The 16,352-nt window shown below is 35.8% G+C and overlaps 1 protein-coding gene across 2 annotated transcripts in view; it reads left to right on the top strand.

Annotated features, from left to right (window-relative positions):
- Positions 1–16,352, top strand: part of Fmn2 (formin 2) — a 377,915-nt gene that overhangs the window by 79,065 nt on the left and 282,498 nt on the right. For both annotated transcript variants that reach the window (XM_046432483.2, XM_058575194.1), the window contains exon 3: positions 16,069–16,216. In XM_046432483.2, the coding sequence (XP_046288439.1) occupies positions 16,069–16,216 (148 nt within the window). The remainder of the gene's footprint in view (positions 1–16,068; positions 16,217–16,352) is intronic.

The raw sequence follows: 16,352 nt of genomic DNA on the forward strand, positions 1-16,352 counted from the left end.
TTTAAGTTGTACCTCATGTATATGCATAAAATGAGAAAGGAACTATTAATGTTAATTTTTAAAATTCTATTAAATCAACATTTCTACTACATGTTATTTTATTGCAGTGTTCATTTTTATTTCCCCAATTTGTGCTGAAGAAAACATTAGGTTTTCATTTATTCTTGGCCTGTCTTTAAGCTCACCAATATAGTAATTGAGGTGCTAAATTTCAGTCAAAAATAGAACCCAGCCTCATTTCGGATGATTCTTCTCATTCATGCACAGGGATCCATGTTATCAAATCATTAGTAGCTCTGCCCTCTGCTGTTTGTTTCACATTCTGCAAGGGAGCATTCTCAATATTACTCATTTTAAATTGAAGACATTTTAAAATTTCTACACTATCAAATGTATTTACTAGAAAAGTAATTGTAGTATTTATTTTAAAAATACAAATGCTTTAATTTAGGTAAATTTTTTAAATTGAAGAGAAATGGAAGCTTTATGTATTGCTCAAGAGAATAACATTTGTGGCTTTTCTTTTCCCAAGTATAGAAGAAAACAAATATGGATGTAATTAAGATTTTAATAATATTATAGAAAATAATCTGGCGTGTATAAATGCTAATGTTGATAATTTTTTTTTTTGTCACTTATGGACATGGCACTCCATTAAAGTCTCTTGATAGGTTAAAATAATATACTTTCCTTTTTAAACAAAAAGATTTTTAATTAAGTTGAATTTTCTAAAGGATTAACTCTTACTGAAATACTTTTTCACCTTTGAGAATTTTCACAAAACTATATAGGAGTTTTTATCAAGATGTAAAGATAATAAATATGTACAGATACCATGGATTAGGAATGAAAATTTAAGGTCAGCAATCCATAAAGTAGTCAACCAGTAGCATTGATGTAAACTGGTTAGTATCTTTTGTAACTGAATGTAAAATGATTATTAATGAAACAGGATTTTACCCTATGCCATGTTATTCTTACCTTTTAATAAGAAATAATGTCTGCAGGCATGAGGAAAACTTTTACAAGGTAAGACCAAGGAAAACACACAAGGAGGGCATATCTTGCTCACAACTTTTTTGGATTGAGTCTTTAATTATAATCACACTGACATTTAGTAATAATTTGAAGCTTAAATACAGAGAAAGAGTATTGACCAGGATGATGATAATTAGTTTTGGTTCTAAACAATGTTACTAATGATGTAATTTTTTTTTTTTTTTTTTTTTTTTTTTTAGAGAGAGAGAGAGAGAGAGAATTTTTTAATATTTATTTTTTAGTTTTCGCCATACACAACATCTTTATTTGTATGTGGTACTGAGGATCGAACCCGGGCTGCACTCATGCCAAGCGAGCGCACTACCGCTTGAGCCACATCCCCAGCCCCTAATGATGTAATCTTACTGATAAAAGTCAAACTAAATGATCTCTAATGATTCTCTTATTAAGAGACACCTTTTCTTTTTTTTTGGTACCAGGGAGTGAACTCAGGGGTACTCGACCACTGAGCCACATCCCTAGCCCTATTTTGTATTTTATTTAGAACCAGGGTCTCACTGAGTTGCTTAGTGCCTGGATGTTGTTGAGGTTGGCTTTGAACTTGAGATTCTCCTATCTCAGCTTCCTGAGTCACTGGGATTATAGGTGTGTGCCACCATGCCTGGCTAATAGTAGACACAATTTTTAAAAAAAATATTTATTTATTTTAGGTTTAGATGGACATAGCACAATGCCTTTATTTTTATGTGGTGCTGAGGATCGAACCCGGGTCCCACCCGTGCTCTACCGCCAAGCCACAATCCCAGCCCCAAACACTATTTTTTTTAAAAAATATATTTTTAGTTATACATGGACACAATATCTTTATTTTGTTTATTTATTTTTATGTAGTGCTGAGGATCGAACCCAGGGTCGCTCATGTGCGAGGCGAGCGCTCTACCACTGAGCCACGACCCCAACCCCAGTAGACACCATTTTTGAGCTCTTACATTGCTATGAGTTTTACCTATGTCATTTGATCTTTGTAACACCCTCTTGGAGGTATTATTAAATAAATAATAAAAATTAATTATTATTGTTATTTGTGATACTGGGTGTTGAACTCTAGGCACTCTATCATTGAACTACATCCCCAGCCCTTTTTAATTTTTTACATTTTTGAGAGAAGGTCTTGCTAAGTTGTCAAGGCTGGATTTAAACTTGAGATCCTCCTGCCTTTAAATTGAAGAGAAATGGAAGCTTTATATATTGCTTAAGAAAATAAGATTTGTGGCTTGTCTCTGGAGTCACTGGGATTACAGGTGTGCACTGCCACACCCAACTTGTTACACTCATTTTAGAGAGAAAGAGACTGGTAATAATAATTGACAGAGAAATGGTTTAAATCAATGTCTGTTAACTTCTGAAATGCTAGCTCTTAAGTACTGTGCTTATTGTTCAGAAGTCTTTGAATCTCTTTTAGAATAATTATTACAGGCTGTGAACACAAATGTGTTAGTACTTCACAAGTATATATCCAAAGGTACAAGTTCTAACAGCAGCCTTTCTTTTGTCCATAGCTTTAGAAAATAAGTAATATGTGGCAGAAGTGTATTAATCAACTATCTTCCCAATAGGGCTCTACATGGATAATATAAATACTTTTGCATGTTCCTAAGTCCTTATTGTGATGTTGGTTTAAGTACTAGGTCTTTAGAAATCATGGCTCAAAGTTTTTAATTTATTCTGTTTAGCTATAGTTGAACTTTGTAGATTAAGACATTGCATGTGAAAGCAGATCTTTTTAAAACAATGATGTAACCATAATGCCAGTCAATTCCTGATCTAAGCACCAACCCAGCACTTTGGTCCATAAGTAGCAAGAGTTTATGACAGATCTTAATCTTAGTTCCACCCTGCTTCCTGTGCTATATGTAGTTGGTGACAAATTTTTAGGCTGGGTTTTTATTTTAGCTGCTTTCTCTGTGAAAAGAGACCAAACAGGCAGTTTAAATATATGTGCTACTTCTACTTCATATGTATTTTCCTGGAGCAAATTGTTAGAGTTCACCTTCAGCTAACACCTTTCAGAAATGTTAGTTCTAGTGTGTGAAGTCTGGATTCTGAGAGGGGAGTCTTAAAAATTGTAAATGCAGTTTCTTACAGTATTTCTTTTTGCTTAAGAAAATATTCATTTTAGGCATTTGGATATCCTCTTCTGTGCCCCAGGTTGAGACTTGTTGACATTTAATTATTAGACTGAATTACTGAATCACTGAAGAGCATAGGTAGAACTGTTTGTACAGCACTAGCAGAGGGACCCATGGACTTTGTAATGAGTGTCATTGTTCTGAACTGACCCCTACTAGCAGCACTTTTCTTATTCCTTCTTATGAGTGGGAGCCAACCATGAATGTGTCTACTGTCTATAAAATTCAGTCTTGATCTTTGATCCTCTTTAGGCCCAGTGTACCCTTATCCAGCCTTTTGATACTATGAGCCAATTTTTACAAAGTGAATACCCCTCTTCAAAACTTTTACTCAAAATTGTTTGTTTGTTTGTTTGTTTTTTGGGGGGCAGGGGAGATACCCAGGGGTGCCCTACCACTGAGCTACATCCTCAGCCTTTTTAAAATTTTTATTTTAGGACAAGGTATTGCTAAGTTGCCTAGGCCGACCATGAATTGGGATCCTCTTGCCTCAGCCTCCTAAGTAAGTAGAATTATAGGTATGCACCATAGTGACCTACAGATTTTCTTTAGTAATACCATATTTTTTTGAAAGCCACTCTCTGTAGGACTTTTTATTTTTTTGGATCTCCACTATCACAGTATTACCAGCACCCCAGCCATGGAGCCTCTCTGGATCCCAGCTAGACAGATTCTGCCGCCTACTCACATAAGAAATAGGCAAATGATTGAAAAAGGAAAAAAATGTGTTTTGTGCAGTGTGATCAGACTGGGGAGAAGCAGCTAGATTGCTTCTCAGCTTGTTCCATAGAAGCAGTTACAATTTACAGAAGCAAAAACCAGGTGAGAGACTTAGACTTATGTAAATTTAGCTAGGCTCTATTTTACCATGCTTCTGTTCTCTTAGCATGAGGATGTATGGGATGCAGAAAAGCAGTTATCAGGAAGTTATTTTTAATTTCAAAGGGAGTCTGTTCAATAGTGCTAAGGAGTGGTATGTGTGTATGTGGTTGGGGCAGTTCCTATGACAGCTTCATGCCAGACTCTCATCTTTCTGTGTCTATCCCATATGCTGGGGAGCCTCAGCACAGTGGGCCCTATTGCCTGTGCCTACTTCTGGTTTGAACTGGAGGAGTCAGCACAGAAAGCATCCCTAGGAACTAATGTCTTGCTAGGATATCAATTTAGGAAATTCTATTTTTGGAACCTTTGCAGCTCTACTAAAGCAGATCCATGAAGAGAGAAGACTGCTATTCTCTTGGCATTTCTCAGCCTTCTGACCTTCTGGAGTGTCTACTTTGCTTTTCACCACCTCCTGCTCCCTTATTCAGAGCTGTCACATTTATTATTGGAGGAAGCCACAAAATAATGGCATTGAAATCCACTCAACTTTCCAGAGGTGCAGTCTGAGCTGCTCACTCATTTTTGTTTGATAGACTTTTCATTCCCCACCATTGTTGCCTGTTTTCATTGCTTTCCTCTCAGCACCCACTCAGCCCACTCCCTCTGAGCTGGGGTGATTTATCTAATGTTACTGGGACTTTTAGTAGTTTTGTGTGAGTGTTTTTCAACTTCCTCTTCTGTGAACTTTCTCTTCTTGGGAGATTCCTGGTTACTTATGGTTTCAACCATTATTTGGTTCCATATAATCTGATAGTCCCATTAGTATGTTTAAAATAACATTTAATATAGTTAAAATAAAATATGTATAACTTTTCTTTACCTCTGGTAAGATTTGAGGCAATTAACCAATGTGTCCAGAAAATTCCCCTTAACTTGGCTTGCTACAAAACAGTATTTTTCTTTCTCCCTTCTCCCCACCCCCCCCACCCTGCTTAAATGTAGAGGTTTCCCAAGGTAAAGTCCTTACTGATTTATCCTTCTTCCCCCTGCTGTCCTTTTATCTCCACATGTATATGTGCTTGCATACCAACTTATATGCAGATTCTCACCTCTAAGCTCTTCTGCAAGTTCTGATTATGCATCTCTGTCTGCCTACTGACAGTCCCCACCTAGGTGTTTCACTGGCTTCTTAGATTTCAACACACTTGATGTTTACTCCTTTGTAAAATGTTGTCTTGGAGTAGCATGACTATTTTGCTGTCTCCCAAGCTCTAAAGGTTGCCATCTGCCCTGATAGACAGCACCTTGGCCTTTCACTGTGTCCTCAGTTGTTTAGTAGAACTGACTTTCCAGCCTTTGGAATTACCACCTGATTCAGCTTTCTGCCTCTTGCCTAGATTAGTTCCCCTTTACCTTCCTACTCAATGGCCAGGTCTCATTTATTTCACAAGCCTTGCTGATGGTTTTCCATCCCTATCTTTTTTTAATTTTATTTTTTTTTTAAAGATGGTGTCTTACGATGCCCAGGATGGTCCCAAACTCCTGGACTCAAGTGATACTCCTGCTCAGCCTCCTGAGGAGCTTGCTACCACAGGCACATGTTTCATAATGCCTACCTCCTACCTAACTTCATAAATGCCCTGACTGTAATCAAGGCCCTCCTTGCTCCTGCTTTTCCTGTTTACTTTCCCTTCTTCCTGATTGGAGAGGTTCACTGTCCCCACATACCCCACAATTCTCTATCCCTGATTTGTTGATTTTACCCTTTTCTAAAAGTTCTTCTTTCATTGTTTTTAACTTTTAAGGTAATATATTTTCAAATATTTTTAATTTCAAATTTTACTTTTCAAATAGTTTAAATACGTCTTCCTGGAAGATTTTTATGATAACTTCAACCAGAGGAAATCTTACGTTATTTTCATCTACCATGACACCATAGTATGGGTACATTTCTTGAGGGTACATATGATTTTTCTGTCTTATGTCTCTGTATGTTTATACCTTTATAATAGTTCATGGAATTTTGACCAAAGGGCTATTGGATTTTTATTTTAGACATACAAAGATTTGAATTTTAGCTCACTTGCCTTGTAGTTAATATGGTTTGGGGCAAGTTAGTTCCCCTGTCCCCACCCTCCCCGCCCCCTTCCCCTCTCCCACATGTTTAAATTGAGGAACACAGAAGCGGGTCTGATTGTTAGGGGACAGACAGATGAGGATGGTAGGAACACAGGGTTAAGAGAATAATTCCATAAAATGGGCCCAGTATGCTGACCCAAACATGCTTTCTTTTTCAAAAAGCAATTTACCTGTAGCCAGCCCTGTCCAGCCTAAGTGGACAAGATATGTTACATTCCTCAGCAAAATACCTGTTTTCTGCAGGAGAAATGCAGACCCAAAATAATGTTGATAATGGGAACCTGAAGGGGAGACTCAGAACCAGATCTTGAAACTTGTGGAGACAAGGATAATTCCTCCTAGCCATAAAATCTATAAAAATATGTGGCTAAGAATCCAATTAGAGAGCTGGGGTTGCAGCTCAGTGGCAGAGTGCTTGCCTCACACAGGTTCAATCCTCAGAACTACATAAAAATAAATAAACAAAATAAAGATACTGTGCCCATGTATAACTAAAAAAAAATTAGAAACTGGTCAACATGGGCCAAGGTGGCCTAGAGTTGACATGGTATTGGGGCTTAAAAGTCTGATGTCATCCAAAGTCAAAAGGTAGACCTGGGTGGAACTCTCTAGGTACTTTTCCTGGATCCCCAATGAAACTGGAATGTAGGAGAGGAACATGATCCCTCTCCTCTGTGAAAGGACTCACTCTCTCACGGGAGGGTGTCCCCTTTCACTTTCTTATTCCTTCAATAAACTCATTCCTGTTATTCTGAGCCACATGTCTAGAATCTTTCTGACTTGATTATAAGAACTGAGGTTTGAGGGAGAGTCTTTATTGCTGCCTCCATTTCTCAGAAGGCCCCAGCTCTGTAACATGATGAGGATCAGATAAAATATTAGGAACCCATGTAAGACAATGTTACAAAGTGTTTGGTAAAATTCCCAACTGGATTTGAGTCTTGGCTTTACTGTGTATTTATCATGTAACACTGGTCATGTGTATTTATTATGTAACATTTATCATGTAACATTGTCTTATTCCTAGGCCTTGGTTCCTAGTTGGTAAGATAGGGAGTTAATGATGTTTTCTAGGTTAGCTATAAAGGGGCTAGTGTCCAGAGCCATTTTATCATTGTTTTTATTTTCGTATTCATGTCAGGACTTTCCCAGGCAAAAGTTGGACCTATCTTTTCATTTAATCATACTCAGTTCTCAAAATATACTCCTTGAGCTCTTTATACTCATTATCCTTTTATAGGTAAGGAAGCCTCAGCTAAGTCTTTAGAAGAAGTTGCCTGGTTTGAATTTCATGCATTTTTTGATAGATAATGATAAAATCATCGTACAGTAGGGATTCAATAAGTGTACATATTCACAGGGTCTCCCCATTTAAGAATAATATAGTCCAGATCTTAGAAGATCATGTATTTTAGTCATGGTAGGGAGGAGACAGGACAATGTGGGAGAGAGAATCAGAAACAGGAGATACAGGCACAAGTATTACAATGTGCTGTGGAACACAGGAGATATAGCAGTTACTTTTGCTTGGGAAAGTGGAAGGATGGCATTTTGAATGTGCTCTTGAAAGTTAAGTAAGAGTTTGAGAAAATTGAGTGATTTTAAAGAAGGTAAAAGAAGTGAGTTATTTTGAAGAAGAAAATGAATTTCTGCCTCAGACATGGGGTTCTGAAAGATCCTGGCACATTAAGAAAATGGTAAGTCACCCTCATGGCAGAAACAAAGAGTAGTTGTGAAGGATGGAGTCACTGTGCAGAACTGTTACAGCATGAGGGCTGGAGGCTAAGCTTTCTGCTTGTTGGGCTCCAGAGATATATGGAGTCAAATTTGGCAGGAAAATAGGTTTTAAATCAAGCCAGCTTTGAAGGATGATAGTTCCCTCTTTGGAAAACTGAAGGACCAGGAAACTTTTATAAAGAGAAGACCCTGCAAAGTAGGACAAAAGGCAGGAAATGCACATATGCAGATTTAGTTAGCCTGTGAGACAGAGGACCTGTTGGGGTATCAGGCCAAAGCAGGGGGGTAATTTCTATTCTCAGCTTCTTTAGTGTCTCTCAGACCAGAGGAGCAGCCTTTCAGTCTCAGTAAAAGTCATTCTTAATTTTATCGTGAGTCTGCTTCAATGGGAACAAACAAAGAAGGGCAGATGGCCATTATTAACACTGTCTTCACATACACACCAACAGTCCAATTCTATCTTGGAATCATTAGAAATCTCAAAGATTTTCAGTAGCAAGAAATGAACATACTCATCTTTGTTTTTTTTTTTTTTTTTAAACATATTTATTTATTTAGTTAGTTATTGGCAGACACAACATCTTTGTTGGTATGTGGTGCTGAGGATCGAACCCGGGCCACACGCATGCCAGACGAGCGTGCTACCGCTTGAGCCACATCCCCAGCCCCTCATCTTTGTTTTTGATGACAGTTCCTTACTACATGGTGGAAAGGGAACTTCAGAGATGTGGTAAATATCAAATCTTTAGTCCAAGAGTCTAATGCTGTTGGGATGAATGAGAAGTGAATTCTACAGCTATAATTGACATGGAAAGGATTGGTTTTGGTGACTTTCTGGATTTAGGAGGTATAAGATTTTCAAAGATCAAAGTTTTTAATTTGGGCGATTGGATAGAGTAATACTTTATTCAATACCAATTTTTAAATTATATGCTTAAAACTTTTGATGAACCATTTATATTTTGTTAGCCCATAAAACAAGTCCCTAGTTATATAATAGAGCTACTGTCTGGATACTGGCATATCAGGCCTAACTATATGCCTTAATCTTTTAAAAATAGTGACTGAAACTTGAGATTTTTATAAGTGTTTATTGCAGAAGGAAATGTTAAGGCAGATAAACCACCATTAGTTTAAATTCTAAATCATTCTTGACTTACAAAATATTTATTTTAGTATACTTAAAATTTATTGATTGCATGCTCAAAAAACTTAAGTGCCTGCCACTTTGTCTGTGTGATAAAAATCAATTATTGTTCTTATAAAATAATAGTTCTACCCAATGGTTTACATTATTTAATATGATAAATTGTTCTTTTACAGTGCCACAGAGTTTCTCTTCTAATTCATCTATGTTGCTCACGCTGCATTTCCAAAGGAAGTGTGGAAAATAATGCTGATTCAGGAAACTGGTTCCAGTAATGGTGTGGGAGGCAGAGATGGAAGGTTTCAGTCTCTGAATTAGAGACTGTGAACTGGCTTCATAGGACAGATTTTATTTTTTTTGTAAGTAATTTGGGGCAGCTGTTTTAGATAGGTTAAAGGTGGCAGAGTGGAGATCCTAGTTGGCCATGGGACGGTAGGAGAGACAGTCTCCATTTGTGGTGGGAGGGCCTCATGCAAAATAGAAAAGGTCTGTAGGGATTTGTCTTCAGACAAGATAAAACAAAATGTTTTGACCAAGAAGATGGAATTTGAACATCTGCAGTTTAGTAGGAATCACTGATGCAGTGAGATATGTATTAAATTAACAGATGCAATTACTAATTGCCTGAATAATAATACGTAAGCAACATAAAAAGAAAAGTAAGACCTAGAAACAAAAAAGATTCACTTTGCTAATTTGAGCAGGCTTTTGAAATCTTTAGAAAGAATGGCAGAAGAGTAGCTATTTAGTTTTAAAGTGTACTTACTTTTAATTATACTAGGTGAAATCAAGAAAATGAAAGTTAAGAAGAACTTTGTCTGTGTGATAAAAATCACTTAATTATTGTTCTTATAAAATAATAGTTTTACCCAATGGTTTACATTATTTAATATGATAAATTGTTCTTTTACAGTGCCATGTTAATAACTAATAATTCATGACTATTTTCTGAAGCTACAGAAATGTTTATAACAGCTAATAGGGAATAGAGAAGTTGCTCACAATTAATTTCCTCTGAAGAACCAAAGTTTGTGTGGAGTTAGATATCTTTGGGAGTATGTGGCTTCATTAAAATGGCACTTTCTTAGACATTGTTATATTACTTTAACACTTTCCTTGAAATGTCAGTCATTGAGACAAATAGATTTTCTTACAAATATGTTTCTGTTTTCAGTTCTTTCAGAAATATAATAGAAAAATCCTAAATTTTATGTCTGGGTTATCTGAAGATGAAATTAGTACATGATTCTAATAACTATTATTAATAACTACAGTTGACAGTATTTATTGAATGCATACTATATATTGAGGCACCATGATTTGCAAAATTTCTTATAATATCCCCATTTTTTAGAGGAAAAATGAGGTTCAGAGAGATTAATTAACTTGCAAGATTAAGATTAGGAACAGGCTTGGAATTTTTTTTTTTTTTTTTTTAATGTGGTGCCTGGGATTGAACCCAGTGCCTTATGCTTGTTAGGCAAGTACTTTACCACTGAGCCACAATCCTGGCCCTCTTTTTTTTTTTTTTTTAACTGCAGGATATCTTCCTAATTGCTGCAAGATTCTGCTATTTTCTTTTTTAAATTTCATTCTGCTAGGTAATCCTAGAGATATGTTAAATATTTAATCCGGCCAGGACTAAGTTAAATTCAGCTTGGACTTTTAAAGAAAAATTATGTTTTCAAGACTTTAAAGTATAATAAGCTCTGTGTATTATAGGAAGGCCTAAATGCTTGGTTGGGTAGAGGAAAATCTTGCTTTGTTTTTCTGGACTTGATATAACCTTGAGTAAGTCAGCTGACTTTCCTGGAGGATGTTCAGAGCAATATTGATGTTATATAATTTATTATCAATGCCAGAAGGTTGGTTAGACATGTTTCCTCCCTAATGTCTGATTAGGAAAGAAACATTTAGAGTGATTTTATTTTATTTTATTTTTTTTTGGTCTAAATGTCAACTAACAATTCAAATATCAAGTTGAAAGAAATGAACTTTTAAATGTAGTTCAAATACTTTTCCCCATGCCCAAATTTGATCTACTTACTAAGAAGTTCTTTCAAGACCTCACCCTCTTATGAGTGCATTATTGATCTAGTATGCTCTTCCTGTATTCTGTGCCTGATTGATTAATAATTAACTTTCTTCTGGATCCCTAACATATCCCTATTTTGTCTACATTCTTGTAAAGTCTCTAAGTGATAAAATGACAGGCTGAATACTGTTAATCTAAGTATTTAAGTTCATATATAACATCTCTTAAAAATTGAACTAATTAAAATCTTGTTTGTATGCCTAATAATGTCTGTTATTCCTTCTTTCCTATCTTAACTCTTGTCATGAGTACCTTCATTTCCCAACCAAACACTGTGTGATGGTGTCTGATAAAAGAACTCACATGATCTTTTCTTCCCCACTGATTCTCAAGTAGTTAGGTCAACAGTACTCATAGTTTGACCAATTATATCCTCTGTGAAGATTATCAGAAGCAGGAATTACACTATTTCAAGTTCCCTATCTTCAGTTGTTATGGGAGTTATGACATTTATACATGCTCTCCCCCCGCCCCCTGCACACACACCCCGCCCCCCCAAAAGACATCATGAAAGCAAAGGCCAGTTGTGGGACCCTTTACAGTTTCTATTTTGCATGATAGTTTTGGTAAGTTACATTTTTTTCTAAGAATTTTTCCATTTTCTCTAATTAAAAAATTTGTTATAGTTATTCCACTACATTCTTTTTTTTCCATTTATCAAAAATGTTTTATTTGTTCTTTTTAGTTATACATGACCACTATCTTCTTAATCACTTGGGTCTGTATGATACCTTTCTCATTTCTGTTTTTTTATAGTGCTGAGGATCAAACCTAGAGCCTTCTGCATGTTAGGCAAGCTCTATACCACTGAGTTATATTCCCAGCTCTTCATATTCTTTTCTTTCTTTCTTTTGTACTGGGGATTGAACCCAAGGGACTTTACCACTGAGTTATATCTCTGGCCCTTTTTATTTTGATAGAGGGTCTCACTAAGTTGTTTAGGGCCTAAATTGCTGAGTCACCCTGAGTCTCTTGAGTGGATGGATTACAGGCATGGGCCATCACCACCACCACTCTCCATTTTCATTTCATACATTGGTTATTTAAATCTCTACCTGATTATACCTGTCAGAGGCTTTCAGTTTTATTTATTTATATTTTTAGAGGACTTCTTTGAAGGCTACTTTATTAGTACTTTTATCTATTTTCTTCTTTGAACTACATTACAAGGGTTTTGTTTTAACTTAATTGTTGAGATGCATATATTTTAAACCATTTTATTCCTTTAATATGTATATTTAAACCAAAACATTTCTCTTTCAACATAACTGACTACACCCCAAACTTATGGCATATAATATTTTCATTATAATTAATTTCAGAAATGTTTTCTGGTTTTGATTTTCTTTTTCTTGCTAACTTGAGAATTTTCTCATAATATTTTACCTTTGAGATCATAATATGTCTTAGGGTAGACTTGGTTGATATAAATTTTACTGGTGACCTTTGACCTTTCTGTATGCTTCTGGATATTTGTATTGTTTTCTAGGATTGGGGTGTTTTCTATTACTTTCTCTTTGAATAAACTTTATACTGTTTTGTCATGTTGAAGTCCTTTTTGAACTCCAGTAACTTGAATATTTGTTTTTAATGACATCTCCAAGTTCCTATAAGTTTTCTTCATTCCTCTTCATCCTTTTTTTTTTCTTCTGTGTTTTTTCCAATAGTCTTTTTTGAGCTGATTCTTTCTTCTGTTTGATTTATTCTACTATTGATGCCTTCTATAATGTTTTCAATTTCGATTAGTATATTTTTCAGTTTAAGGATATTTTTTAATTGCTTCCATCTCGTTGCAAGGATTCTCTGTTATGAGTATTGAAACATTTCTCTGTTTTCTTGAATCTTGTTGAATTTCCTTCAAATAACAGTTTTAAAATTTTTCATGTGAGAATTCACCAATTAGTTACCTTTTGTTCATTTTCTTGCTCTTTATTTTGAATGATACTTTAGCTCATGGTTCCCAGAAATTTGTTTTGTTTTAAAATGATTTATTTATTTTTTCATCCTTTCTATCCTTCCCTACCCTCTCTCTCCACTTATCCCCTCTCCAACTCCTTTCCCCTTCCCCTTCACTAGTAGTTTCTACTTCCCTGAAAATTCTTGCTGCTTGTCTGTGTCTGGCATGGTCTGTGCATTCAAGGGTTAGGTATTGATTCCAGACTTTATAATTTTGCTTTGTTTGTGCCTATCTTTCCAGAAATTCTACGTTTCTTATTTTCTTTGAACTTGTTATCACTTCCATTGTTTCAGCACCAGATGTCACCCTAAGTCCAGGTTTCTCACAAGTCAGTCATTGGTGTGTTGCAGTTTTAGCACTTTGGGGAATTCCAAGCACTTGTTTGTCCCAAATCCATCTTTGGTGTGTTGTTCAGCATGAAATGGAAAAATCTAAAAAGGCATAGTCCATTTCTTTCTGCAAGCACTAACCTGGGAGGCCAGGGTAGTTTGAGATGCTCACTAAAGTCACTGGCCTATGAGTATATGTTTTTATATAAAACCATGTAAAGATAATATTATAGTGTTAAGTATTTGAAGATCAAGACAGAAATATAAATTATAAGTGTGAAGACAATGAAGTTATTTAAAAAATCTAATTATGTTATTTATAAAAGGGTGTGAAAATAATTACAGCAAATTAAGTAGTGATTAAAAATGGATTGTATTATATTATGGTACCGATTACTTACTGTTTTTCTGATCTCCCCCACTGCAACACAATTTTAAGGTTATATTATAATTTTTTAATAATTACATGATAAATAGGAAAAAAAAAACTTATGAGTTCAATTCAGTCTACTGTCAGTAGATTCACTTTTTATCCAATCAGTCATCTTATAAGTGATTTAGATGAGTTAAAAATGGATAAAGTAGACACTCCGCCATTTCTCTAATAGTAATGATACTTTATTGCCACTTAGTCCAAAAGGTGTTTGAGAAGGTATGAATTTAGTATAAAAATTTAGTAAGAAGGGATATGAAAAGATAATGAAAAATGTGCTGCTATTAAAATCTTTAAAGAAGAAAAAACAAAAGTAAATAAACAAACAAACAAACAAAAAACTGAGGTGGACCACAAAGGATTAAGACTAATCAAAAACATTCTGAAGGGCTGGGGGTATAACTCAGTGGTAGAGTGCTTGCCTAACATGTGTAAGATCCTGAGTTTGGTCCCAGCACCACAAAATAAAACATTCCGGAATCCCCAAAATTGTGGCAGACAGGCCACGTACTTACTTCTAATAGCCAAAATGAAAAGCACATCTGATCAACCTAATTCACATTGTGTCTATGACTAAAAAAACAAACTCAAAATACCATCCATCTATTTAATTCTTCAGGTAAAGGTGTAAAATTCTAACATGAAATGACTGTATCTTCAGAGCCCTCCTAAAGATAACAATACGTGATGGGATGGGCATTTTTAGCCATTGGCAGTGAATGGGCACCTTATCTCACAGGTCACACCCAAGCAAGGTTTGGTAGAAGCATTTCTTTTTGAGATCAGTGTAACAAGGTGGAGAGCCCTCTGCTGGCATGAAATAGATTTTATCTATGCAACTAAGGGGAGATTATTTAGAGTGTTTTAAAAAATCCATGAACTATGTACTTGGAAGCAATGTTTTACACTTTTATTTCTAATGAAAACTTTTGATTTTTTGTGGGAGATTATTCTTTCTGAAATGTCTAGGCCCATTAAACATGGGTCCTAATGAAAGCAAATCTCAAATCAAATTCTGTCAGACATAGAGACATTTATTAAACAACATTAATGTGCACAAAAGTCCTCTGGAGAGGTCAGAGCATGTCTAACTTGCTACTTGGGTAGGTGCTTGGCCACACCTTTCATGAAAAGTCTGGGTGAAACAAACACAAAAGGAGATGAGATTCTGTGCCTAATTGTTGTCAGCAGGCAAGGAGACATCCTCCTAAGCTACTGGCTGGACATAGCACTGTCCTTGCCTGAGACTTACCCTTTTCAAATATGGGCATATTCTCTAATGTCCTAGCCTAGTGATTACAGTATGGTTTTTGTTTATATTTTGCATTTCATCCCTGCTATATTGTTTTTCTCATTGCTTTATTTGGTGTCAATCAAAAGGTGTTAGGGAACTCTACCTGAATAAGAAAAATTTCACAAAAAGAATATAGGGCACACATATTAAGCAGATACATTTTAAAATGGTCAAACAAGTTATTGTGAAAACCTAGTGTCAAGTTTTGCAAGGTGTTTATGGGATTCAAGTGGCTTCCTTTGTGAGTTGTCCAGTTTTTCTTCTGGTGCTAAGTATAGTTACAAGCCTTCACATCATGTCCAGAATCAGTTGGCTGGCAGCTGGCAAAGCCTTTTTAGCCAGAAGATCTCTGTCTAATTCTTTTACTCTTGGCAGGTTCATTTACTTTTTTATGGTTTCTCTCCCAAATAGCTTCCAATCTGGGTCCAAAATAAGGCAATTTTCTGAGTCTTGTGTTGTTGAAGGCAAAGAGGCTATTATCGTTTTTGTGGCACCAAAGTACAACTTATACTCTGAGTTTCCCACAGTGTAAAAACAGTTTTTAAAGGGATATCAGTTCAGTGTTGTGGCTCACGCCTGTAGTTCCAACTAGTTGGGAGGCCAAGGTAGGAGGATCACTTGAGCCCAAGAGTTTGGCAGCAGCCTGGGCAACATAATAAAAACTTATATCAAAAGGCCAATAAAGAAATAAGCAAACAAATAAATAAAAATAAAAGAAAAAAAATAAAACCCATAAAAACAAACAAACAAAAACCACAGATAAAGGGACATTCAAATGAGTTACAACTCCAGTTCAGGGAATTCTCTAATTAATTAGCATACACCTTATTTATGTGCTTTACATAGAAATGCTTTGGCAAGACTTAAGACTCCTATTTTTCATGATTGGATTGATAGTATTTATAATTATTTTATTTTTAAATATAGCAAGATCAACTTTATACCTGGGCTGCAGTCAGTCAACCCACACACTCACTGGATTACACAGAAGGTCAGTTTCCCAGGCGAGTCCCATCTATGTGGCCACCGTCAAGACCTCCTGATGAAGAACACAGGCCCAAGGATGCTGAAACAGGTAGGATATGGGACAGTGAGTGTTCTGAGAATGTGTATCGTAATGAGTCATTGCAGTGCTTATTGGGTGATGAGTCTGTGCTCCTACGTATTTTTAAGAATCTAACCTGTAGATAGCCCAATTAAAAATCACTGGG

Source organism: Marmota monax, unplaced genomic scaffold (assembly GCF_021218885.2).
Source record: "Marmota monax isolate L192 unplaced genomic scaffold, Marmota_monax_Labrador192_F-V1.1 WCK01_AAM20220418_F8-fsc00090, whole genome shotgun sequence".
Classification (NCBI taxonomy): Eukaryota; Metazoa; Chordata; class Mammalia; order Rodentia; family Sciuridae; genus Marmota; species Marmota monax.